This window comes from Cherax quadricarinatus, chromosome 42 (genome assembly GCF_038502225.1).
Source record: "Cherax quadricarinatus isolate ZL_2023a chromosome 42, ASM3850222v1, whole genome shotgun sequence".
NCBI classification, from domain to species: Eukaryota; Metazoa; Arthropoda; class Malacostraca; order Decapoda; family Parastacidae; genus Cherax; species Cherax quadricarinatus.
Genome location: NC_091333.1, coordinates 32,170,852 through 32,197,763, shown reverse-complemented (window position 1 = coordinate 32,197,763; position 26,912 = coordinate 32,170,852). Strand labels below are relative to the sequence as shown.

The window sequence follows — 26,912 nt, the reverse complement described above, 5'->3', positions numbered from 1 at the left end:
TGTATGACTACATTTAATATACTGATCATTTTGTTATCTTATTTATTGTTATGCTACAGACTTGCTAGACTATAATGCTTATTAACTGAAATGTGTAAATTTCATTGTTTAAAATACTCGTTTGTACTTCATATTGTAATTTGTCTAATTTTATTTTTACCACTGAATATATCAATGCTTAGTTAATCTTAAGTTAGTTTTAAGCCTCCCCAGAATGTTCTGCATACAAGAGGCTTTTAGCATGTACACCCATGTAACTCCTTGCACATGTAATCCCTGGCATAACTATGTATCATGTTCAAATAAAAGTTATTATTATTATTATTATTATTATTATTATTATTATTATTATTATTATTATTATTGTTATTATTATTATTATTATTATTATTATTATTATTATTATTATTATTATTATTATTATTATTATTGTTATTATTATTATTATTATTATTATTGTTATTATTATTATTATTATTATTATTATTGTTATTATTATTATTATTGTTATTATTATTATTATTATTATTATTATTATTATTATTATTATTATTATTATTGTTATTATTATTATTATTATTATTATTATTATTATTATTATTATTATTATTATTATTATTATTATTATTATTAGGTGTTTCAATACTCTTTCACTGGTGGTCGTTACATTACAGAATATACTTGATGTGTAGCAAGTGTTTCAATACTCTTTCACTGGTAAAGAGAATTATAGTATCCAGCAAGACGATGTAGCTTAGATCAACTTGGAAGGAGAGTTGATATTCTTGGTGTTGGTCGAGGTTAACATTTCTATTGTCTCCTCTACAGTAACAGTGTCTTGGCTGCTGGTGTTGTGATGGTTGAACAGTGACAATACTTTCTGGTAGGCCCTGGCACAAGTAGGATTAACCACGCCCTCTATTTCTTGTGGCTGGGCTACACCTGTAATTGTCAAAGAATAATTACAGCAACCAAAAATGACACTTATGGAAAGAATTCCAAAGAATATAAACCACCTTCATTCTATTTCAAAATATTTAAATAAAGCAGTCAAAGAAAATGAGACGTAAATATAAGGATAAAAGTGATGGCGCTGGCTTAATATAAATTGCAAAGATCAAATGGGTAATAAACTGTGATCAGTGCAATATTATACGTAGTCAGTATAAAGGCAGAAAACAATTTGAGTACAGTACTAAATATTTCAATTACACTCCAAGACACAGTTATATTTATTTATTTATATATTTATTTATTTATTTTATGTCTTTGCAAACAGTACATTGAGATTTTATATTTACAATAGTGGGTTTCAATGCAAAGATAGCCTCTATTATGCCTGGCATTATGGGCCAACTTAACATTATTGGCTTACAGTCTACGTAACACTAAGGAGTATGTCATAGTTGTACAGTAGGACAGTAATTATTTCATAGTGGTACAGTAGAATATTAATTATGAATGAATCAAAATTTGTATAATGCAAAGATATATGTATATTCGAAAATACGTTTTGTGAAAACAATGATTTAAGTTTATTCGTGTCAACAATGGATAAAAGGTTCAAAGTGATTGTTTCAGTTATGATGATGGAGTACATAGGTGAGTAAGTGTGTACTGAGTATTTAGCATTTAGTCTAGGGTGATTAAGTGGCTTTTGAGAAGAGTCTTAAATTGATTTTCAGACTGGGTTACTTTAATATCTTCTTGTAATGAATTCCATATTTTGGGGTCCTTTATGTGCATAGAGTTTTTACACAGTGTGATATGGACACGAGGTATATCAAAAAGAGATCTGTGTCTTGTGTTGTGGTCATGTGTCTGCTCAGGTTGGTGAGGAGAAGTTTGAGTGGAGGGTTTATATTTTCGTGAATTGTTCTGTGTATGTAGTAGGCACATGAATAAGTATGGATGGTGAGCAGATTCAGACTTTTGAAAATTGGTGAAGTATGCTGGCGGGAGTGGGAATTTGTTATCATTCTTACTGCTGCCTCTTGCTGGGTTATTAGGGGTTTTAGGTGATTGGATGTTGTTGATCCCCATGTACAAATTCCATATGTAAGATAAAGGTATATAAGTGAATGGTACAGTGCCAGGAGAGCTGATTGTGGAACGTAGTACCTTGTCTTTGATAGTATGCCTACAGTCTTGGAGATTTTCTTGGCGATTTGTTGTATGTGTGTCCGGAACTTAAGGCTACTATCAAGGTGGATACCTAGGAATTTTCGCTCTGTGAGTCTTGTGACTGATGATCCATTTAGCGTTATGTTAATTGGATCATTTGCAGCTTTGTTTCCAAAATGAATGAAATAGGTTTTATCAGTGTCCTGGGTAAGTTTGTTAGTCATCTTCCAAGCAGATATTTTCTGTAATTCAGCAGTGACTGTGTTTGCTAGTATGACTGTGTTTGGGTGGGAAAAGACATATGTAGTGTCATCTGCAAATAATATGGGTTTGAGTAGCTGTGATGCATTCGGTAGATCATTGATGTAGACGAAAAAAAGGAATGGTCCAAGGACGCTTCCTTGTGGGACTCCTACTGTGATTGGTTGGGTGGAAGAGTTTGCATCATTTGCATACACATATTGAGTTTTGTTACTAAGGTATGATTTTAGGCAGTTGAGGGAGTGGCCTCTGATACCATAGTGCATTAATTTGGAGTACAGCAGTTCATGGTCGACTGTATTATCACACAGTATATTACCATGTATCCTTCTTGCCTGCGTTCCAGGGAATACAGATCAGTGGACTTCAGTTGTTCTCAGTAATTCTGGTGATTTATCTCACTTATGTATGCCATGAAAGTTCTCTGTACATTCTCCAGGTCAGCAATGTCGCCTGCCTTGAAGATGGCCATTAGTGTACAGCAGTATTCCAGCCCAGAGAGAACAAGAGATTTGAAGAGAATCACCATGGGCCTGGAGTCCCTAGTGTTGAAGGTTTTCATTATCCATTCTATCATTTTTCTAGCAGATGAGCTAGATACATTTCTGTAGTCTTTGAAGGTGAGATCCTCTGACATTATCACTCCCAGGTCCTTCACATCAGTTTTTCACTCTATTGCGTGGTTAGAATTTGTTGTATACCCTGATACAGTTTAATTTCCTCAAGTTTTCCATATCTGAAATGTTGAAATTTCTCTTCTTTGAACTTCATATTTTCTGTGGCCAATTTAAAGATTTGGTTGATGTCCACTTGGAGCCTTGCAGTGTCTTCGATGGAGGACACTGTCAGGACAATTCGTGTGTCATCCACAAAGGAAGACACATCTCTGTCTGTGTCAGACATGAGGATGAGGAATGAGATGGGAACAAGTACTGTGCCTTGTGAAAAACAGCTTTTTATTGTAGCTGCCTCAGATTTTACACTGTTTATTATTATTTTATGAGTAATTTTTGTTAGGAAGTTATAGATCCATCTACCAACTTTCTCTGTCATTCCTTTGTCACGTATTTTGCGTGCTATATTATAACATTGTCGCACTTGTCAAAGTGTTTGTATACTACAGCTGCATTTTGTTTATACTGTAAAGCATCCAGAACCTTGTCATAGTGGTCCAGTAGTTGAGACAGGCAGGATCGACCTGCTATAAACCCGTGTTGTTCTGGGTTGTGTAAATGATGGGTATGTAGGAGGGTGACCATATTGCTTCTTAGAGCCCTCTCAACGATTTTTATAGCATAGTATGTTATCTCTGTGAGTATGCAGTTGTTTGCAATTGTTTTACTGCCACCTTTGTGGAGTGGGGCAATGTCTGTTGTATTAGTGAGTGTGAGATGACTCCTGTGTCCATGCTCCCTCCACACAGAATGCTGCAGGCACGTTACAGGGGCTTTTCGTTGCTTTTCATGAACACGAAGTTCCACGAGTCTGTGCCTGGAGCAGAGTGCATAGGCATGTAATTAATTGCCTTTTCGAAGACTTGTGATGTTAGGGTAATGTCGGAAATTTTTTAAATAGTCGATAATTTTTTAAGGGTAAATATTTTAAATGATTTCAAGAGAGTACAAAATGTAGAAAAGTCAAAGATATGGAAATAAGTAAAAAATTATTTATTCTACTCACCAGTCAACACAGAGACGACGCTGCTGACCACAAATGCTATTGCTATGTTAAAAACCCCAGTATAGCAGTAGGATATCTCATATATAGTCTTGTCTGATGACCTAAGGACAAAATATTACATATATATATATATATATATATATATATATATATATATATATATATATATATATATATATATATATATATATATATATATATATATATATATATATATATATATATATATATATATATATATATGTCGTGCCGAATATGTAAAACTGGTCAATTAGCAAGAACTCATTTAAAATAAAGTCCTTTCTGAAATTTTCTCTTATACGTTTAAAGATATATTTTTTTCATTAATGTTAATGTAAAAATTTATAATTTTGCACCAGAAGAATCTTAGAAAACTTACCTAACCTTATTATAACAAGAACAATTTATTTTAGCCTAACCCAACTAAATATATTTTAAATACGTTTACAATAATTTAATACTAAACAAACACAATCAAATATATTTTTTTCGTTAGGTTCAGAATGATTTTGGCGAAATTATTGCATACACAAATTTTCACTTGTCCTATATGGCAAGATGAGCGTTGCTATTTAAGCCAAGATCGCAAGTTCTGCCTATTCGGCACGACATATATATATATATATATATATATATATAATATATATATATATATATATATATATATATATATATATATATATATATATATATATATATATATATATATGTATATATATATATATATATATATATATATATATATATATATATATATATATATATATATATATATATATATATATATATATATTTGCAAAACAACCAATATTTTGTTAGTGGGATGTCGTGAGGACCTGTCTAGTTGGACCAGCGGACCTACTGCAGTGTTCCTCTTTTCTTATGAGTCCGGTATTGTCGCGCGTCAATTGTTTCTTTGTTGTGGGGGTTGACTGTGAGGTGTAGTCTAAGCTCTTTAATTGCCTTCCTTTGATGTATTACTTTCATAGTTCCTTGACAATGTGAGTAGTCACGAAAGTGTTTGGAATTTCACTACTCTTTCACAGTGGTTGTTTTGCATAATTTAAAATCACCTGTTTACTGTGATCCTATTGTATATATATATATATATATATATATATATATATATATATATACATACATATATATATATATATATATATATATATATATATATATATATATATATATATATATATAACAACACTGCACTAACCAATGACTCGAACTCATGCTGCTTTGGCCTGCCTCATGGTGGGCGAAAACGCATGATGCCCTAATCCACTGGACCATACGATCCTTAACAGTAGGGCATCCAGCAGAACTGGATGTCGTACTTCCTATCCAAGGACACACAATGTGTGGATGACTCTAGGCTAATTTCATTCCAGTCCCTGTTTGGTGTACTAGTTCAACGAGCAGAATTTTATATTATTGTGACCACGAACGAGTGGTATTGACCAATAACAACACTGCACTAGCCAAGGACTCGAACCCATGCTGCTTTGGCCTGCCTCATGGTGGGCGAAAATGCATAACGCCCTAAATAACTAAAAAGGCACAATACCGTGACTGGAACGATACACAAATAACCCGCACATAAAAGAGAGAAGCTTACGACGACGTTTCGGTCCGACTTGGACCATGGACTTTGTCAATGGTCCTAATCCACTGGACCATGAGATCCTTAAGAGTAGTGTTGTTATTGATCAATACCACTCGTTCGTGGTCACAATAATATAAAATACTGCTCGTTGAACTAGTACACCACACAGGGACAAAAGTATGTGCCACCTCCCACATACCTCCCCCAAACGCATCTCTTAACTAGAGATCCCTAAAAAGGCCCCAAAGGCCCCATTAGACTGAAGAAAATACCCCGCTCCCGTGGGTTTCACGTCTGCTCTCTTAACTACACAATTTCAATCCCCCCTACAATCGCCACAGACGTTAATGTGCGTAGGAAGTACGCGAGTTCCTCATGCACGAAATCCGTCTTCACTTTCGCATCACTTTCAGTTGGGGCATATACACACACAAACGCCACTCTCTCACCCATCCACCATCCTTCCACACACAATACTCTCCCCCTTCCCCCCTCCCCCCTCATTCCTGTGCAAAACAAATGGGCTCGCCTCCCTGATCAACACACCCACTCCCCCTTTCAACCGCTCAGACGGCAACACAAAAGCTTGGTAACCAGACACCACTAATTCCCGACCAAGCTTAAAATTCTGTTCCTGCACAAAAGCCACGTCTTCCTTATATCTGTTCAAAAACACTCGAAAGCACTCACGTTTCATGCCATCACACAAACCATTTATATTTAACCCATTAAGGGGCAGACCGCAGAATTTGTGGGTCAGAGCATGTTTTTTTTCTGCGCGTGTCATCCTACTCGTGCCACGCATCTAGATTCCCGTTCTTTATTTCTGACCAATCACAATCCTTCCCTGAGTTGCTTCAGCTAAGTGGTGCTGTCCTGTTCTCGCTTCACATTGATTGAGACACTTCTGGCCCGTACCATGACTCGTTGTTGCCTCCCTGTCAGGTATTCTCTGATCCATTGCAGCGCCCTTCCTGTTCTATGCACCTGGTACTCTAGTTTCTGCACTAGTCTCTTGTGAGGAACTGTGTCAAAGGACTTTTCGCAGCCCAAGAAAATGCAATCAACCCACCCCTGTCTCTCGTGTCGCACTTCTGTAACTTTGTCATAGAACTCCAGAAGGTTTGTGACACAGGATTTGCCTTCCATGAATCCGTGCTGGTTATAGTTTATAATCTTGTTCCGTTCCAGGTGTTCAACCCTCTACTCTATGACTTTCCATACTATGCAGGTCTGTGACACTGGTCTGTAATTTAGTGCCTCTTTTCTGTCTCCTTTTTCAAAAATGGCAACTACATTTGTGGTCTTCCATACCTCAGGTAGTTGCCCAGTTTCAAGGGATGTGTTGAAGATTGTGGTTAATGGCACACACAATATATCTGCTCCCTCCCTGAAGACCCACGGGGAGATGTCCGGTCCCATCGCCTTTGAGGTATCAAGGTCACTTAGCAGCTTCTTCAGCTACTCCTCAATTGTGTGTATATCGTCCAGCACCTGTTGGTCTATTCCCCTGTTGGTGTCTCTCTCTGTCCTGTGTTTCCAGAGTCCTTCCTGTCTCCATTTTCAATACTTCCTTAAATCTCCGGTTGAGCTCCTTGCATACCTCTTCATCGTTTCTTGTGAGTTCTCCACCTTCTTTCCTCAGCCTAATCACCTGGTGTTTGACTGTCATCTTTCTCCTAATGTGGCTACTAATGTGGCTAAACAGCAGTTTCGGGTCAGACTTGGCTTTCGATGCTTTGTCATTTTCATACTGTTGCTGGGCCTCCCTCCTTATCTGTGTGTATCAGTTTCTGGCTCTACGACTGACCTCCTTGTTTTGCTGGGTCCTTTCCCTTCTATACCTCTTCCATTGTCTAATGCACTTAGTTTTTGCCTCTCTGCGCCTTTGGGTAAACCAAGGACTCGCTTTGGTCTTCCCATTGTTTCTGTTGCCCTTGGGAGCAAACCTTTCCTCTGCCTCCTTGCATTTTGTTGTTTCATACTCCATCATTTCATTTACTGTCTTACCTACCATTTCTCTGTCCCACTGCTCCTCTCGCAGGAAGTTCCTCATAACTGTGTTATCCTCCGTTTTATAGTTTGGCTTTTCTCATTCGACTCCTGTTACCTTCTCCACCTGTAACTCTACTATGTAATCAAAACTCGGGACTACGTGGTTACTAGCTCCGAGGGACCTCTGATATGTGATGTCATCAATGTCTGAGCTAGTCAGGGTGAACACAAGGTCCAGTCTTGCTGGTTCATCCTCCCCTCTTTCTCTGGTACTGTCACTGATGTGTTGATGCATGAGGTTTTCCAGTACCACATCCATCATCTTGGCTCTCCATGTTTCGGGGCCCCCATGAGTCTCCAGGTTTTTCCAATCGATCTTCCTGTGGTTGAAATCACCCATAACCCATAACTATAACTTTGGTTTGCACGATTGAGCTCTTCGTGCCACCTCAGCCAGTGTGTCCACCATCGCTCTGTTGTTCTCATCATATTCCTCTCTTGGCCTCCTGCAATGACTACCTTATGTTCCCCAGATTGAACTGTACATACTATATAGTCCCTTTCTCCAATCTCGTTCATGCCTTCCATTTCCACAAAACTCCATCGGCTTTTTATGAGCAGTGCAACCCCTCCTCCCCCTCTGTTCCTTCTATCTTTCCTCAGGTTCTGATATCCCGGTGGGAAGACTGCGTCTGTTACTGTCTCAGTGAGTTTCGTTTCTGTGACTGCTATGATGTCTGGGGAGTTCTCGTTGATTCTTTAATATGTGTGTGTGTGCATGTTTGTGTGTGTATGTGTGTTTGTGTCTGTGTATGTGTGCATGTGTGTGTTTGTGTGTTTGTGTGAGTGTGCGTGTGTGTGTGTGTGTGTGTCTGTGTGTGTGTGTCTGTGTGTGTGTGTGTGTGTGTGTGTATGTGTGTGTATGTATGTGTGTGTGTGTGTTTGTGTATGTGTGTGTGTGTGTGTGTGTGTGTGTACTCACCTCACCTATATGTACTCACCTATATGTGGTTGCAGGGGTCGAGTCATAGCTCCTGGTCCCACCTCTTCACTGGTCGCTACTGGTTCACTCTCCCTGAACCATGAGCTTTATCATACCTCTGCTTAAAGCTATGTATGGTTCCTGCCTCCACTACATCGCTTCCCAAACTGTTCCACTTCCTGACTACTCTGTGACTGAAGAAATACTTCCTAACATCCCTGTGATTCATCTGTGTCTTCAGCTTCCAACTCTGTCCCCTTGTTTTGGAGTCCCATCTCTGGAACATCCTGTCTTTGTCCACCTTGTAAATTCCTCTCAGTATTTTATATGTCGTTATCATGTCTACCCTATCTCTCCTGTCCTCCAGTGTCGTCAGGTCGATTTCCCTTAACCTCTCCTCGTAGGACATACCCCTTAGCTCTGGTACTAGTCTTGTTGCAAACATTTGCACTTTCTTTAATTTCTTAACGTGCTTGGCTAGGTGTAGGTTCCAAACTGGTGCTGCATACACAAATGTGGGCCTAACGTATGCAGTGTACCGGGTCCTGAACGATTCTTTATTAAGATGTCAGAATGCTGCTCTTAGGTTTGCTAGGCGCCCATATGCTGCTGCAGTTATTTGGTTGATGTGCGCCTCAGGAGATGAGCCTGGTGCTATACTCACCCCTAGATCTTTTTCCTTGAGTGAAGTTTATAGTCTTTGGCCCCTTAGACTGCACTCTGTCTGTGGTCTTCTTTGCCCTTCCCCAATCTTCATGACTTTGCACTTGGTGTGGTTGAACTCCAGGAGCTAATTGCCGGACCAGGTCTGCAGTCTGTCCAGATCCCTTTGTAGTTCTGCCTGGTCCACGTCCGAATAAATTCTTCTCATCAGCTTCACATCATCTGCAAACAGGGATAATTCGGAGTCGATTCCTTCTGTCACGTCGTTCACGAATACCAGAAACAGACTGATTCCTGTGGGACCCCACTAGTCACAGGTGCCCACTCTGACACCTCACCGTGTGGTATTGTGTCAAACGCCTTCTTACAGTCTAGAAAAATGCAATCTACCCTCCCCTCTCTCTCTCTTGTCTTACGGCTGTCACCCTGTCATAGAACTCCAGTAGGTTTGTGACACAGGATTTCCCATCCCTGAAATCATGTTGGCTGCTGTTGATGAGATCATTCCTTGCTAGATGTCCCACCACTCTTCTCATGATAATCTTCTCCATGACTTTGCATACTATACATGTCAGTGACACTGGTCTGTAGTTTAGTGCTTCATGTCTGTCTCCTTTTTTAAAAATTGGGACTACATTTGCTATCTTCCATACCTCAGGTAATCTCCCTGCTTCGATAGATGTGTTGAATATTGTTGTTAGGGGTACACATAGCGCCTCTTCTCCCTCTCTCAGGACCCATGGAGAGATGTTATCCAGCCCCATTGTATTGAGGTATCTAGCTCACTCAGAAGCCTCTTCACGTCTTCCTCGGTTGTGTGTACTGTGTCCAACACTTGGTGGTGTACCCCACCTCTAAGTCTTTCTGGAGCCCCTTCTGTCTCCTCTGAGAACGCTTCTTGTTGTCTCTCCTCTTTCCTTCCTTAGCCTGATTACCTGGTTCTTGAGTGTTGTTTTCCTCCTGATGTGGCTGTATAACAGCCTCGGGTCAGATTTGGCTTTCACTGCTATGTCGTTTTCTTATTGTCGTCGGGCCTCCCTTCTTATCTGAGCATATTCATTTCGGGCTATACAACTGCTCTCCTTATTCTCCTGGGTCCTTTCCCTTCTATACTTCTTCCATTCCTTATCACACTTGGTTTTTGCCTCTCTGCACCTCTGGGAGAACCATGGGCTCATCCTGGCTTTTTCATTATTCCTGTTACCCTTGGGTACAAATCTCTCCTCAGTTTCCTTGCATATTTTTGTTACATATTCCATCATCTCATTTACTGGCTTCCCTGCCAGTTCTCTGTCCCACTGAACCCCGTTTCAGGAAGTTCCTCATTCCTGTGTAGTCCGCTTTCTTGTAGTTTGGCTTCATTCGCCCTGGCCTTCCTGCTTCCCCCTCCACTTGTAGCTCTACTGTGTATTCGAAGCTTAAAACCACATGATCTCTGGCCCCATGGGTCTTTCACATGTGATGTCCTCAATATCTGCACTACTCAAGGTGAATACTAGGTCCAGTCTTGCTGGTTCATCCTCTCTTCTCTCTCTTGTAGTGTCCCTTACGTGTTGGTACATGAAGTTTTCCAGTACCACATCCATCATCTTAACACTCCATGTATCTTGGCCCCCATGTGGCTCCAAGTTCTCCCAATCAATTTCCTTGTGGTTAAAGTCACCCATGATCAGTAGCTTTTCCCTGCACGCATGAGCCCTTCAGGCCACTGCAGCCAGTGTGTCAACCATCACTCTATTGCTCTTGCCTTGGCCTCCTGCTGTTCTGTGGTGGGTTATACATCACAGCAATTGTCACTTTGGGACCTTCAGACTGAAGCATTCCTGCTATGTAATCACTTCCTTCTCCACTGTTTCCTCTGTCCAGCTCATCAAAATTCCATCGGTTTTTGATCAACAGTGCCACTCCTCCACCTCCCCTGTTCCCTCTGTCTTTCCTCAGGATCTGGCATCCCGTTGGAAAGATGGCATCTGTTATCATACCTGTAAGCTTGGTTTCTGTTAGAGCTATGATGTCGGGTGATGCCTCTTTGAATCTTTTGTTCCACTGCTCCACTTATTTGTGATTCCATCAGCGTTTGTGTACCACTACCTTCAGTTTCCTCTCCAACACTGTGGTTAGGGGGGCCAGTGAGGGCAGGGGACCTGGAAGTGTACTGTGGGATTTTTATAGCTGAGTGTTGGGTGGGAGCTGTGAGTATGGATTGTAGTCTGTGTTGGGAAGGTGTGATAGGTTGTGGGGTTCTTGGGATGGTTCTGTGTGTGCTTGCTCTTGTTGCTCTGCCCTACTCTGATTGACCTCTGCTGGCTCCGTCCTTGTCTCCCTTCCTAGCTCCTTTCCTTTTTTTCTTCTCCCTCAGTTGCTGTCGTTCTGTTTGTGTTCCGTCTCTGTCTAGGAACACCCTCTTGTAATCTGCCAAGTACTTCAATCGTGGTTTCTCTTGGAGGATCCTGTTCCGCACTGTTTCTGTCCTGAAAATCAGCTTGATCAGTCATTTTCTCCCCTTCAAGTACCCCCTATTTTCTGAAAATTTACAATCTCGTCCATGTCTTCTTCACCAATTTCTGTGATGATGTTCTCAATCTCCTTTCTTCCTGCCTGTCGTTTTTCACTGTGTCCTTTCCTTACTCTCCTGAAGCCCATGAATAAACAGTGACTTTGCCCTTTCCTCCTCCCATTACCTTTCCCTCTGTGACTCTGGTTCCTGTATGTACATGGCCATTTTCTCCCTTGTTTTTTCCTGTTGCTCTTGGTAGCATGGTTGTGCCTCCGCATTTGACCTATCACCCTCTCCATCTGCACCCAGCTGCTCTCGACTTTCACTCCTTGGCCCTGCTTGGCAGGCTGATATGACCTTACCATAATTCATATCTCCTTCCTTCCTGTTCGGCATCTCTGCTTCACATGCTGTGTCTTCTCTGATCAATACCCCTGTAACTCGCTTAAGCCTGTTTACCTCATCTTCTAGGGCCCTTATCCTGGCTACTGCAGTTTCGACTTGTGCCTCCCAATTCTTCTTCTCCTTCTCCAACCTCTTTACCAATTTCACAGAAAGCTCTGTCTCCATTTTTGCAGAAACCTCTCTTTATTTTCTCTCCCACTCTTGTTCCATCCTTTTCCACTGCTTCTCCATCCACTCCTACCTACCAGAACCATTCTCATCTGATCCCTGGTTCCTTCGAGTCCCCACCATATTTTTATAGAGAGAGAGAGAGAGAGAGAGAGAGAGAGAGAGAGAGAGAGAGAGAGAGAGAGAGAGAGAGAGAGAGAGAGAGAGAGAGAGAGAGAGAGAGAAAGAGAGAGAGAGAGAGAGGAGAGGGGAGAGAGAGAGGGGGCACAGAGAGGAGAGAGAGAGGGGGAGAGAGAGTGGGAGAGACAGGGGAGTGTGTGTCTGTATTTGTGTGTTTGTGTGTGTATGTGAGTGTGTGTGTGTGTGTGCGTGTGTGTGTGTGTGTGTGTGTGTGTGTGTGTGTGTGTGTGTGCGTGTGTGTGTGTGTGTGTGTGTGTGTGTGATTGAGTGTGTGTGTGTATGTGTTTGTATTCACCTAATTGTACTCACCTAATTGTGGTTGCAGGGGTCGAGACTCAGCTCCTGGCCCTGCCTCTGTACTGACCAATACTAGGTCCTCCCTCTCCATGCAGCTCCATGAGCTATATCATAAATCACCTTAAAACTATGTATAGTTCCAGCCTCCACTACATCGCTTGCCAGACTATTCCACTTCCTAACTACTCTATGACTGAAGAAATACTTCCTAACATCCCTTTGACTCATTTGAGCCTTCAGCTTCCAATTGTGATCCCTTGTTCCTGTGTCTCACCTCTTGATAATCCTGTCTCTGTCCACCTTGTCTATTCCGCGCAGTATTTTGAATGTCGTCATGATGTCTCCCCTGACCCTACTGTCCTCCAGTGTCGTCAGAGCGATTTCCCTTAACCTTCCTTCATAGGACATTCCCCTTAACTCTTGAACTAGCCTTGTTTCAAACCTTTGCACTTTCTCTAATTTCTTGACGTGTTTGACCAGGTGTGGGTTCCAAACTGGTGCCGCGTACTCCAGTAGCTATACAAAGGTTTGCCAGGTGCCCATATGCCGCAACATTTATCTGGTTAATGTGTGCTTCTGGCGATGTACTCGGTATTATACTCACTCCTAGGTCTTTCTCCTCGAGTGAGGTTTGCAGCCTTTGGCCTCCTAGCCTATACTCTGTCTGTGGTCTTCTTTGTCCTCCTCCAATCTTCAGGACTTTGCATTTGGCAGGGTTAAATTCTATAAGCCAATTTGTGGACCATGCATCCAGCCTGTCCAGGTCTCTTTGTAGACCTGTCTGGTCCACGTCTGATTTAGTTCTCCTCATTAACTTCACATCAACTACAAACAGGGACACTTCTGAGTCTATCCCTTCGGCCATGTAGTTCACATATATCAAGAATAGCACTGGTCCCAGGACTGACCCTTGTGGGACCCCGCTCGTCACCGGTGCCCACTGTGATACCTCATCACGGACCATGACTCGCTGTTGCCTCCCTGTTAGGTATTCTCTGATCCATTGCAGTGTCCTTCCTGTTTTACATGCCTGTTCCTCTAGCTTCTGTACTAATCTCTTGTGTGGAACTGTGTCGAACTGTGTGTTTGTGTGACTGCGTGTATGTGTGTGTGAGTGTATGTATGTATGTATGTATGTGTGTGTGTGTGTGTGTGTGTGTACTCACCTAATTGTGGTTGAAGGGGTCGAGGCTCAGTTCCTGGCCCCCGCCTCTTCACTGATCGCTACTAGGTCTTCTCTCTCTCTGCTTCCAGAGCTTTGTCATACCTCGTCTTAAAACTATGTATGGTTCCTCCCTCCACTACATCACTTGCTAGGCTATTCCACTTCCAAGCGACTCTATGACTGAAGAAATACTTCCTAACATCCCTCTGACTCGTCTGAGTCTTAATCTTCCAATTGTGACCTCTTGTTTCTGTGTCCCCTCTCTGGAACAGCCTGTCTCTGTCTGCCTTATCTATTCCACGCAGAATTTTGAATGTCGTTATCATGTCTCCCCTGGCCTTCCTGTCAACCAATGTTGTCAATCCGATTTCCGTCAACCTTTGTAGGACATACCCCTGAGCTCCAGAACTAGCCTTGTTGCAAACCTTTCCACTTTCTCTAATTCTTGACGTGCTTGACCAAGTGTGGGTTCCAAACTGGTGCAGAATACTCCAGTATGTGCCTGATGTACACAGTGTACAGTGTCTTGAACGATTCCTTACTAAGGTACCGGAACGCTGTTCTCAGATTTGTCAGGCGCCCGTGTGCTGCAGCAACTATCTGGTTGATGTGTGCCTCCAGTTGATGTGTGCTCGGTGTTATGGTCACCCTTAGATCTTTCTCCTTGAGCGAGGTTTGCAGTTCTTGGCCACCCAGTCTATACTCTGCCTGTGGTTTTCTTTTCCCTTGTCCGATCTTCATAACTTTGCATTTGGTAGGGTAGAATTCAAGAAGCCAGTTGCTGGACCACGTGTGCATTCTGTCCAGGTCTCTTTGAACTCCTGACAGATCCTCATCTGGTTTGATTCTCCTCATAACTTCACATCATCTGCAAACAGGGACTATCCCTTCCATCATGTCATTCACATATACTAGAAATAGCACTGGTCCTAGGACCGACCCCTGTGGGACCCCGCTTGTCACAGGTGCCCACTGTGATACCTCATCTCGTACCATGACTCGTTGTTGCCTCCCTGACAGGTATTCTCTGATCCATTGCAGTGCCCTTCCTGTTAAGCACACCTGATCCTCTAGTTTCTGCACTAGTCGCTTGTGAGGAACTGTGCCGAGGGCCTCCTTGCAGTCCAAGAAAATGCAATCAACCTACCCCTCTCTCTCTCGTGTCTTACTTCTGTAACTCTGTCATAGAACTCGAGAAGGTGTGTGACACAGGATTTGCCTTCCATGTATCCGTGTTGGTTGTCGTTTATAATCTTGTTCCGTTCCAGGTGCTCCACCACTCTCCTCCTGATCTTCTCCATGACTTTGCATACTATACAAGTCAGTGACACTGGTCTGTAATTTATTGCCTCTTTTCTGTTTCCTTTTTTCTATAAATGGGAACTACATTTGCTGTCTTCCATACCTCAGGGAGTTGCCCAGTTTCAAAGGATGTGTTGAAGATTGTGATTAATGGCACTCACGGCATATCTGCTCCCTCCCTGAGGACCCACGGGGTGATGTCCGGTCCCTTTGCTTTTGAGGTATCAAGGTCACTTAGCAGCTTCTTCACCTCCTCCTCAGTTGTGTGCATATCTTCCAGCACTTGTTGGTCTATTCCCTGTTGGTGTCCCTCTCTGTCCTGTCTTCCCAGAGTGTGAAGGCTTACTCAGCCCTGTAACAACTTCAGTCAGTATTACTAAGGCTGGCTCCTCCTCAGGAAAATTAATGTATAGAAAAAGAATAAAAACTGACAAACATTAACACTTTATTATTTAGAAAATATAAAATACAAAACACTTAAATATGAAATATTGATCCTATGAAAATGAAAAATGAAAAATATAAATGATAACTGAATTCAACGCTAATATAAATGTATATAAAACGTGGGTGTCTGGTGTTGGTGACACTGTTGTTGAAATCGTAGCCGTTGCCGATGATGGGGGGGGGGGTCGCAGGTGTTGATGACAACCCACCGGCTCTTTCTTCACAGATTTTTCTAGCCGTCAATAATCTGTCCAGATGACAGGAAAGCAGGTTTTTTCCACTGCAATGATGAGGGGTTATATCCTGCTACTTGCATACACAAACAGGTAAGTGGATCAAAAATTTGGGACATCTCAGAACGTTAGTCCGTCTCCTTCAATTCTACTCGTTGATTGGCAGGTGACCCTCTCTGTCATCCAAGCTCGAAAGATAGACAGGTTACCCACTGCTTAAATAATCACTCTTCATGGTAGTATACAATATTCAAAAGACGTGGTGATTATTACAACAGTCAACCTAGAGCAAGACTGAAAGGACTAAGTTTATTATTGGTCAAAAGTGAAGCTTTCAACCAATAAATCCACTAGAATACAAGGCAGGCATGTACTTACAGTAGTGCTGGGAGCTGTGAGTCTAGTCATTACTGTTTAGACCGGAGCCCCACACGTCACCTTTCGGGGGGGGGGAAGAAGGAGGGGAATCAATCCGGCAATCAAACTATCACTTTAGGGGTGGGGGAGAAAAGGTGGGAATAGCTGAAGCTAGACTTACCTTACCTTAACAAGTAGCCGGCAAGCAAACTATCACTTTCGGGGAGGGGGAAAAAGGGGAGGAGGGGGGGGTAAGAGCGGGAGCTGGACTTACCCTACCTTAACAAGTAGCTGGCAATGAAACTGTTACTATATACTCCATCGCTACTCCTATGTATTGAACTTTTCCCTCACAAGAGTCCTTCCTCTCACCACTGTGAGTCCTTCCTTAAAGCTCATGTTGAGCTCCTCGCATTCCTCTTGATCGTTTTTTTTGTTTTTTTTTTTTTGAGTTCCCCACCTTCTTTCCTCAGCCTGATCACCTGGTCTTTGACTGTAGTCTTTCTCCTAATGCGGCTAAACAGCAGTTTTGGGTCAGTCTTGGCTTTCGATGCTATGTCATTTTCCTACTGTTGCTGGACCTCCCTCCTTATCTTTGCATATTCGCTTCTGGCTCTTCGACTGATCTTCCATTCTCTAATGTACTTAGTTTTTTCCTCCCTGCACCTTCGGGGAAACCAAGGACTCGCTTTGGTCTTCCCATTGTTTCTGTTGCCCTTAGGAACAAACCTTTCCTCTGCCTCCTTGCATTTTGTTGTTACATATTCCATCATTTCATTTACTGTCTCTCCTACCATTTCTCTGTCCCACTACACCTCCCGCAGGAAGTTCCTCATACCTGTGTGTATGTGTGTGTGTGTGTGAGTATGTGTGTGTGTGTACTCACCTATTTGTACTCACCTATTTGTGGTTGCAGGGGTCGAGTCACAGCTCCTGGCCCCGCCTCTTCGCTAATTGCTACTAGGTCCTCTCTCTCCCTGGCCCATGAGCTCTATCATAACTCGCCTTAAAACTATGTATGGTTCCCGCCTCCACTACGTCACTTTCTAGGCTATTCCACGGCCTGACTACTCTATGACTGAAGAAATACTTCCTAACATCCCTTTGATTCATCTGAGTCTTCAACTTCCAATTGTGACCTCTTGTGTCTGTGTCCCTTCTCTGGAACATCCCGTCTTTGTCCACGTGCAGTATTTTATATGTCGTTATCATGTCTCCCCTGACCCTCCTGTCCTCCAGTGTCGTCAGGCCGATTTCCCTCAACCTTTCTTCGTAGGACAATCCCCGTAGCTCTGGGACTAGTCTTGTTGCAAACCTTTGCACTTTCTCTAATTTCTTGACGTGCTTGACTAGGTGTGGATTCCAAACTGGTGCTGCATACTCCAGTATGGGCCTGACGTAAATGGTATACAGAGTCTTAAACGAATCCTTACTGAGGTATCGGAACGCTATCCGTAGCTTTGCCAGGCGCCCGTATGCTGCAGCAGTTATCTGATTGATGTGCGCCTCAGGAGATATGCTCGGTGTTATGCTCACCCCCAGATCTTTTACCTTGAGTAAGGTTTGCAGTCTTTGGCCATCTAAACTATATTGTGTCAGCGGTCTTCTTTGCCCTTCCCCAATCTTCATGACTTTGCATTTGGCAGGGTTAAATTCAAGGAGCCAGTTGCTGGACCAGGCTTGTAGCCTGTCCAGGTCTCTTTGTAGTCCTGCCTGATCCTCATCCGATTTGATTCTTCTCAGTAACTTCGCATCATCTGCAAACAAGGACACTTCTGAGTCTATCCCTTCCGTTATGTCGTTCACGTATACCAAGAACAGCACAGGTCCTAGGACTGACCCCTGTGGAACCCCGCTTGTCACAGGAGCCCACTCTGACACCTCGTCGCGTACCATGACTCGTTGTTGCCTCCCTGTCAGGTATTCTCTGATCCATTGCAGTGCCTTTCCTGTTATGTGTGCCTGATCCTCTAGCTTTTGCAGTAACCTCTTGTGAGGAACTGTGTCGAAGGCCTTCTTGCAGTCCAAAAATATGCAGTCGATCCACCCCTCTCTCTCTTGTCTTACTTCTGTCACCTTGTCTTAAAACTCTAGTAGGTTTGTGACACAGGATTTTCCTTCCCTGAAACCGTGCTGGTTGTCAATTATACACTTGTTTCTTTCCAGGTGCCCCACCACTCTCCTCCTGATGATCTTCTCCATAACCTTGCATACTATACACGTTAGTGATACAGGTTAGTGTGTGTGTGTGTGTGTGTGTGTGTGTGTGTGTGTGTGTGTGTGTGTGTGTGTGTGTGTGTGTGTGTGTGTGTGTGTGTGTGTGTGTGTGTGCACTCAACCATATGTACTCAACTATATGTGGTTGGAGGCCCAGACTTGTCGAACTCCGAGTTCATCAAGAATTGCAAGAAGCCCCTGTTGCGTGTCTTCAGCATTTTATGGAGAGGGAGCTTGGACGCAGGGGTCATCCCACGCACACTTAAAACAACAGACATAGCCCCACTCCACAAAGGTGGCAGTAAAGCAATTGGAAAGAACTACAGAACGATAGCATTAACATCCCATGTCATAAAAATCTTTTGAGAAGGTTCTAAGAAGCAGATCGCCAATCACCTAGATTTCCATCAATTACACAACCCAGAGCAACATGGGTTTAGAGCAGGTCGCTACTGCCTGTCCCAGCTACTGGACCACTATGACAAGGTCCTGGATGCTGTAGAGGATAAACAAAATACAGATGTAGTATACACAGACTTTGCCGAAGCCTTCGACAAGTGTGACCATGGTGTAATAGCACACAAAATGCTGGATAAAGGAATAACGGGAAAAGTTGGGTGATAAATCTACAACTTTCTGACAAATGGTACACAAAGAATAATAGTAAACAGAGTAAAGTCCCAGGCAGCCACGGTAAAAAGCTCTGTTCCACAAGGCACAGTACTTGCTTCCATTCTATTCCTCATCCTCATTTCTGACATAGACAGAGATGTAAGCCATAGCTCCGTGTCTCACTTTGCGGATGACACCCGGATCAACATGGCAGTGACCTCCATCGATGACACTGTGAAACTTCAAGCGGACATCAACCAAATCTTCCAATGGGCCACTAAAAATAATATGAAATTCAATGAGGAGAAATTTCAACTACTCAGATATGGAAAACTTGAAGAAATTAAAAATGTGTCAGGGTATACCACAAATTCTAACCATACAATAGAATGGAAAAGTAATGTGAGGGACTTGGGAGTGATAATGTCAGAGGATCTCGCTTTCAAACTCCACAATAATGTATCTACCTCATCCACTAGAAAAATGATGGGACCGATAATGAGAATCTGTACAAAGTGTACAAAGAACTTTCACGGCACACATAAGTGCGATAAGGCACCTAAACTTCTGGGAACGGTTGAAGGTCCTTGATCTGTATTCCCTCGAACACAGGCGAGAGAGATACAAGATAATGTACACTTGGAAGGTCCTGGAGGGATTGGTACCAAAGGTGCACATGAAAATCACTCCATTCTGTCTTTCTTAAAAATTTGAACTACATTTGCTGTCTTCCATGCCTCAGGCAACTGCCCATTTTCGATAAATTTATTGTAGATTGCTGTGAGCAGCACACATAGTTCCTCTGCTCCCTCTTGCAGGGTCTATGGACACATGTTATCTGGTCCCACCGGTAGGGTGTCCAGAACCTGCTGATGCACCCTACCGCCATGGTTTGCTGGAAGCATTTCTGTGAATACTTCTCTAAATCTTGTGTTAAGTTAATCACATACTTTCTGGTCACTTTTTGTGAGCTCCCGTTCTTTTATACTCAGCCTGATTACCTGGTCCGTGACTGATGTTTTTCTCCTAATGTGACTGTATAACAACTTTGGTTGATGCTATGTCGTTCTTGTATTGCCTCTGGGCCTCTCTCTTTATCCCTGGTACTTCTGCTGAACTTATTTTGTAGATCAATGGTTCAGAGAACCGACACGTTGATAAATTAGACACAACTGCAACTCATGGGCATCTTTATTGAGGAAACGTTTCGCCACACAGTGGCTTCATCAGTCCATACAAAGGAGAAACTTGAAGAAAAGGAGGAGAATGAGGTAATCAGTCCCTCAGCCTTGAGTCGATGTGGTCAGTCCATCAATCCTGAATAGAATACGGCATAAGTGCGGAGAAGAAGCTTATAAACCGTAGGCAGGAGAGGTGCAGCAGTCATAGGTGGTGTCACATTTGTTCAGTGTGGAAGTAGGTCGTGCCCAAGGGTTAGGCAAGCGAAGAATTTCCAAGTATTAAGATCCCAATACTTAATACTTGGGAATTCTTCGCTTGCCTAACCCTTGGGCACGACCTACTTCCACACTGAACAAATGTGACACCACCTATGACTGCTGCACCTCTTCTGCCTACGGTTTATAAGCTCCTTCTCCGCACTTATGCCGTATTCTTTTCAAGATTGATGGACTGACCACATCGACTCAAGGCTGAGGGACTGATTACCTCATTCTCCTCCTGTTCTTCAAGTTTCTCCTTTGTATGGACTGATGAAGCCACTGTGTGGCGAAACGTTTCCTCAATAAAGATACCCAAGAGTTGCACATGTGTCTAACTGAACTTGTTTTCTTGAGCCCTTTGCCTTCTATACTTTTTACCATGCTCCAGCACACTTGGCTTTGACCTCTTTACCCTTCCAGTTAAACCATGGGCTCACTCTGGCCTAATCATTATATCTGTCACCTTTTGGTAATTGCAGGGAGGCAGAGGAGTTACTATGGCCATCATTTCATTTACTGTCTTTTCCTCTATTTCCCTTTCTCACTGCTCTTAGTGCAGAAATCTTCTCAAGCTTATGTTGTCCCTTCTCTTGAAGTTTGGCTTCTCTCGTCCTTCTCGTGCTGCTGCATTCTCCACTGTTAACTCTACAAGGTATTTAAAACTCAGGACATCGTGATCACTACCACCAAGGGGTCTTTTATGTGTGATATCCCCTATGTCTGAACTCATCTCTAACATGTTGGTGCATGAAGTTCTCCAATGTGTGTGTGTGTGTTCATCTATTTCTAGTTGCAAGGGTCAATTCATAGTTCGTGGTCCCACCTCTTCACTGATTGCTACTGTGTGTGTGTGTGTTTGTGTTTCTTCATAACTCTGTACGCATGTGTGAGTTTTGTCGTTTTGTCGAACAAGCCGAATAGGCGAATTTGGCCTAAATACCATTAGTCATTTCTGAGAAAGTCAGTAGGAACATAGCAAAAATAAATCTTAAATATTGATTTTAAACAATATTAATTCAATAAATTTACGTTGATATTTTATATACACAATTTCCTAGAAAACATTACATTAGTTAAGGTTAGTTTTCTAAGTTAAGTTTGTTACCATCTTTGACACTTAACAATAACAAACATCTATACCTTAAAAATACAAAATAGCAAAACATACTATAGCTAAAAATGTTAACACTGCAGTCCAGTGGCCCAGAAATAAACTTCCACGTACACAGCTCTCATCCATCTTCATCTGTCATATACCGCAGTTGCACTCTACCTCGTAACCTTTTTCATCTATCATATACCCTTCTTGCAGTCTACCTCGCAACCTTCTTCATCTATCATATACCCTTCTTGCAGTCTACCTCGCAACCTTCTTCATCTATCATATACCCTTCTTGCAGTCTACCTCGCAACCTTCTTCATTTATCATATACCCCACTTGCACTATACCTCGTAACCTTCTTCATCTACCATATACCCCACTTGCACTCTACCTCGCAACCTTTTTCATCTATCATATACCCCACTTGCATTCTACCTTGTAATCTTCTTCATTTATCATATACCCCACTTGCACTCTACCTCATAACCTTCTTCATCAATCATATACCCCACTTGAACTCTACTTCGTAACCTCCTTCATCAATCATATACCCCACTTTCACTCTACCTTGCAACCTTCTTCATCTACCATATACCCCACTTGTACTCTACCTCGCAACCTTTTTCATCTATCATATACCCCACTTGCATTCTACCTTGCAACCTCCTTCATCTATCATATACCCCACTTGCACACTACCTCGCAACCCTTTTCAGTATGACAGGAAATCTTAAGTCAAGTGACTTTCTTGATACGGTTCAGGATTGCTTTTTAGAACAGTTTGTGACAGAGCCGACTAGAGGAAACAATCTGCTTGACTTGGTTCTTAACAAAGAATCACTAATTAATAATCTTGAGGTTAATGATGAGCTTGGGGAAAGTGATCACAAATCACTTAGATTCAATGTATCATGGAATTACCCAGATAACTGCAATCAAATCTCAGTCCCTGACTTTTGCTTCGCCGATTTCATGGGACTGAGAAATTCCCTGGGTGGGCTAAACTGGGATGATCTGACTATGGGTCAGGGTGGTGATCTTGGTTACCAAAATGACATTTTTCAGAGCATAGTTCAAGCTGCCCAGACAACTTTTGTTCCGAGTAAGGAAATTAGATCTAAAAAAATGATCTCAAATGGATGAACAATAGATTAAAACATCTCATTGGTCAAAAGAGAGGCATATATAGGCGTATCAAAAGAGGGGATAGGCAGTTAAGAAGTCAATATATTCAATTAATGAGAGAAATAAAAAAAAGGAATAAGAAAAGCAAAAAGGGATTATGATGCTAAGGTCGCAAGGGATTCGAAGACTATCCCAAAAGGGTTCTTTCAGGTATACAGAAGTAAGATTAGGGACAAGATTGGCCCACTTAAGAGTAACTCGGGTCAGATCACAGTGATAACGATATGTGTGAAATTTTCAATACTTACTTCCTCTTAGTTTTCACCTAGGAAAATACTAGCCAAATTCCTGAAATAATAGGTTATGTAGAACAGGACGTTAATAAACTATCCACGATTGCTGTAACTAGTGACATGGTCCTTAGTCAAATAGAGAAACTAAAACCTAACAAATCCCCAGGCCCTGATGAACTGTTTGAAAGGGTGTTAAAGGAATGTAAAGAGGAACTCAGCATACCTTTAGCTAATCTAAATCAACATATCACTACAAACTGGCATAGTGCCTGATAAGTGGAAAATGGCAAATGTAATGCCTATTTACAAGGCAGGTGACAAGTTCTTAGCTTCGAACTATAGATCAATAAGCCTTACCTCCACAGTGGGAAAATTTATGGAATCAATAATTGCTGAAGCAATTCGTAGCCATCTTGATAGGCATAAACTGATAAATGAATCTCAACAAGGTTTTACAAAGGGGCGTTCCTGTCTTACGAATTTAATAACTTTTTTCACTAAGGTGTTTGAGGAGGTAGATCATGGTAATGAATATGATATTGTGTATATGGACATCCGTAAGGCTTTCGATGGAGTTCCACATCAGAGGCTATTGAGGAAACTAAAGGCACACAGAAAAAGGAGAAATTTTTTCCTGGGTAGAGGCATGGTTGACAAATAGGTAGCAGAGAGTTTGCATAAATGGGGAGAAATCAGAATGGGGGCACGTCACAAGCGGTGTTCTGCAGGGGTCAGTGTAGGGCCCATTGGTGTTCACAATTTACATAAACGACATAGATGAGGGAATATATATCGACGTAAGAAAATTTGCTGATGACACCAAAATAGGCTGGCCAAATTATTCTAATGAGGACACTAGAACACTCCAGGATGATTTGAATAGAAATATAAACACAAATGCAGTATAATGTGATCCTTTATTGACAATGTTTCACCCACACAGTGGGCTTTTTCAAGTCACACACGGATCTACCTGGGGTTGGAAGGTACGAGAGTATTTATAGGCATGTTCAGAATGTTGAGGTCAGGTGGAGAATGCTGCATCTGATGATCTACCGGGTGGGGTTATAGAGTCTTGGGTAGCTGAACCACTCGCCAAGAAACTTCTTCATCGCTATCGGATAGAGTCGCTGCCTGACCTCGGTGGAGTGCGGTTGTGCACGGCACCCCTCTGCTGATATCAGTCATAGACCTTAGAACGCGATACGGAGGTTTTGGAGTGTTCAGAGTGGATCGCTCAGTGTTCAGAGTGACTCCTTCTCGCCGACCTGTGTTAGTTTACGCACGGTTCGCGCCTTCGTGCGTGGACCACGCATTCGTGGGAGCACGCACGAATGCTGGGATGTTCCCTGTGAGGTCCATGTTAGTTTACGCATGGTTTCTCACAGGAAATTTCGTGACTAAGTGCTTTTCTTTCAAGACATTCTGCAGTGAGTCTGGCGTGTTCTGTGTTAGTTTACGCACAGCCACGCCAGTTATACGTGTGCTACCGTGGCAACATAATTCGTGGGCGTTCGTGCGTGCTGCGCCGCGCCATCGCTACGCACGGGAACGTTCGTGACTAAGTGCTTTTCTTTCAAGACATTCTGCAGTGAGTTTTGTGTTAGTTTACGCACAATTGCGAATCTGTCGTGCATTCGTGTGATTCGTACATGTGCTGTGGCGTGGCGCTGACCAGCCAGTGTGCTTCGTGCACTGGTACAGCTCGCCAGGTGCCTGGTGCTGTGTTAGTTTATGCATAGCACCTGATTGCCCTCGCCATTCGTGCAATTGTGAGTCATATGTGTGTACTCAGTGCTCTGGGAAAATATCCATTTGTAACCTAGGTCTTCACAATACGATACCAGTGAGTGACGTGATACTCGCTTGTGAACCACTGTGAACCCAGCTGCGTTGTTAATAGGTCTTGGGAACTGTGGCACACAGCTACGAGCCTCGTTGGGGTGGCTGTACGGCCATGTCATCTCAGGAACCAAGAGGCAAACGGCCCATGTCATCATGCGACGACGACTGTCAGGGCGACGTGGAGGAAGTGGAAGGGCCAGCGAAGAAACCCAAGGACAACCTGCATTGCAGGGGCGATGCCACAGAAGCGCCTCAGCTGATCCCAGCTGCTTCCCCAGATGGCCAGGGGACGATGAGGACAGCCGAGGCCAACCCAAGCCCGGCCCAGCAGGTGGACACCCCCCAACATATGGGGACCATGGAAGTGACCCAGGACCCTCCTCCTCAGCAGATGGCACCAGGAACAACCAACCCAGACGAAGCCTCACAGGCAACAGAGGAGAACGAGATGGAACAGGGGCGCTCAAGACCTCAGAACCGTGCTGCAAGGCAACCAACTGTGCCCTTCAACAAGTTCATTATCCCTCACTACGACATGGTGAAGAACCTGGAGGCGACCATGCCTTCCATCAAGCTCAGCTGCGACATCACACTCAGGGGAGAGATCGTGGCGAAGCCGCGCGACGGGGACACATACGATCGACTGAAGGCAATGGCTGCAGAGAATCCGAGGATAAGGGAGCTCCTGGCTCAAGAAAAGATGCACAAGGGGGTTGTGCTCCACGTCCCTGTACCCATACCAGCAGAGCGATTCCTCGATGCAACCAACATTGTCAAGGCAGAGAGGCTGACCACCGGGACCAACAAGATTCCAACACGGAATATGTTGATCCACCACCGAGGGCCCCTACCATCCCACATCGCACTGGGGGTGTGGGGGCGGTTCAAGATTCGGCCATATGTAGAGGGCCCACTACAATGCTACAACTGCCAGGGTTTCAACCATATCGCGGCTACCTGCCAACATGTGAAGAAGTGTGGAGTCTGCAGCAAGCAGCACGACTCCAAGGATTGCATTGCATTGCTCAAGCAGCCCGCCCCCGAGACCCCACGCCCCGAACCCAAGTGCGCCAACTGCGGCAAGAAACACCACGCATGGAACCAGGGCTGTCCTGTCATGGTACAGCGGTGGCAACAGGTGCGACAGCGGATGGCCCCTGTGGCGACAGCCCAGCCCAACTCGGTAAACACCCAACAGCAACAGGTGGGGACATCGACCAATGCCCCCTCTCCACGCCCCAACCCATGGAACTATCATCACCGGCCAATCGCGGCAGCCAGTACAGGCCCCTCTGCGGCGGCCACACCCTACAGCAGAGAGTTCCCAGCACTGGGGGAGCAACAGAGGAGACCAGTTGCACCGCAAGGGGAACAACGGCATGGGCAAGTCTCGAAGCCTCAGCAGAAACGGAACAAAGGAACACAACAAGCCCGGCTCAGGGACGCTGCTCAAGGAGCTGCGGCTACTCAGCACCAGACAGGACACCAGCAAGGGACTTCCCGTCCGAGTCAGTCCCCACCCGAGTGCAGCAGGAAACAGGCCGCGGCACCCAGTCAGATGGCACAGAGAACCACGGAGACCTGCGCGACCTGCGGGTCAGCAGCAGCAACAATCGCGGGAGTGGGCCAACAACCTCAGGCCGCAGCCAAGGAAGCCCTGTCCCCCCAGAGGGAGGGCACCTCGCAGGTTCACATTGTCACCGTAATCAAGCTTGTGGTAGAGGTGCTATCCATGCTACTCCCATCAATGAAGGACAGGCAGGTCTGCAAGGAGCTCCTGACTACCGTGTACAGCATGGCTCTCCTGGAGAGGGTCGACTCAGCAGCCCTGAAAGATCACCTCACCCAGGTCTTCACGCCCGAGGAAATGGTAGAACACGCACGGATGTTCCG

The 26,912-nt window shown here is 43.5% G+C and overlaps 1 protein-coding gene across 1 annotated transcript in view; it reads right to left on the bottom strand.

The window, feature by feature from the left end:
* Nucleotides 1–584: 584 nt before the first annotated feature.
* LOC128695544 (sodium-coupled monocarboxylate transporter 1) overlaps nt 585–26,912 on the bottom strand; it is a 330,002-nt gene continuing 303,674 nt past the window's right edge. The window contains exons 10-11 of the mRNA XM_070093458.1: nt 4,066–4,166; nt 585–942 (exon numbers count right to left, since the gene is read on the bottom strand). Of these exons, the coding sequence (XP_069949559.1) occupies nt 755–942; nt 4,066–4,166 (289 nt within the window). The 3' untranslated portion in view covers nt 585–754. The remainder of the gene's footprint in view (nt 943–4,065; nt 4,167–26,912) is intronic.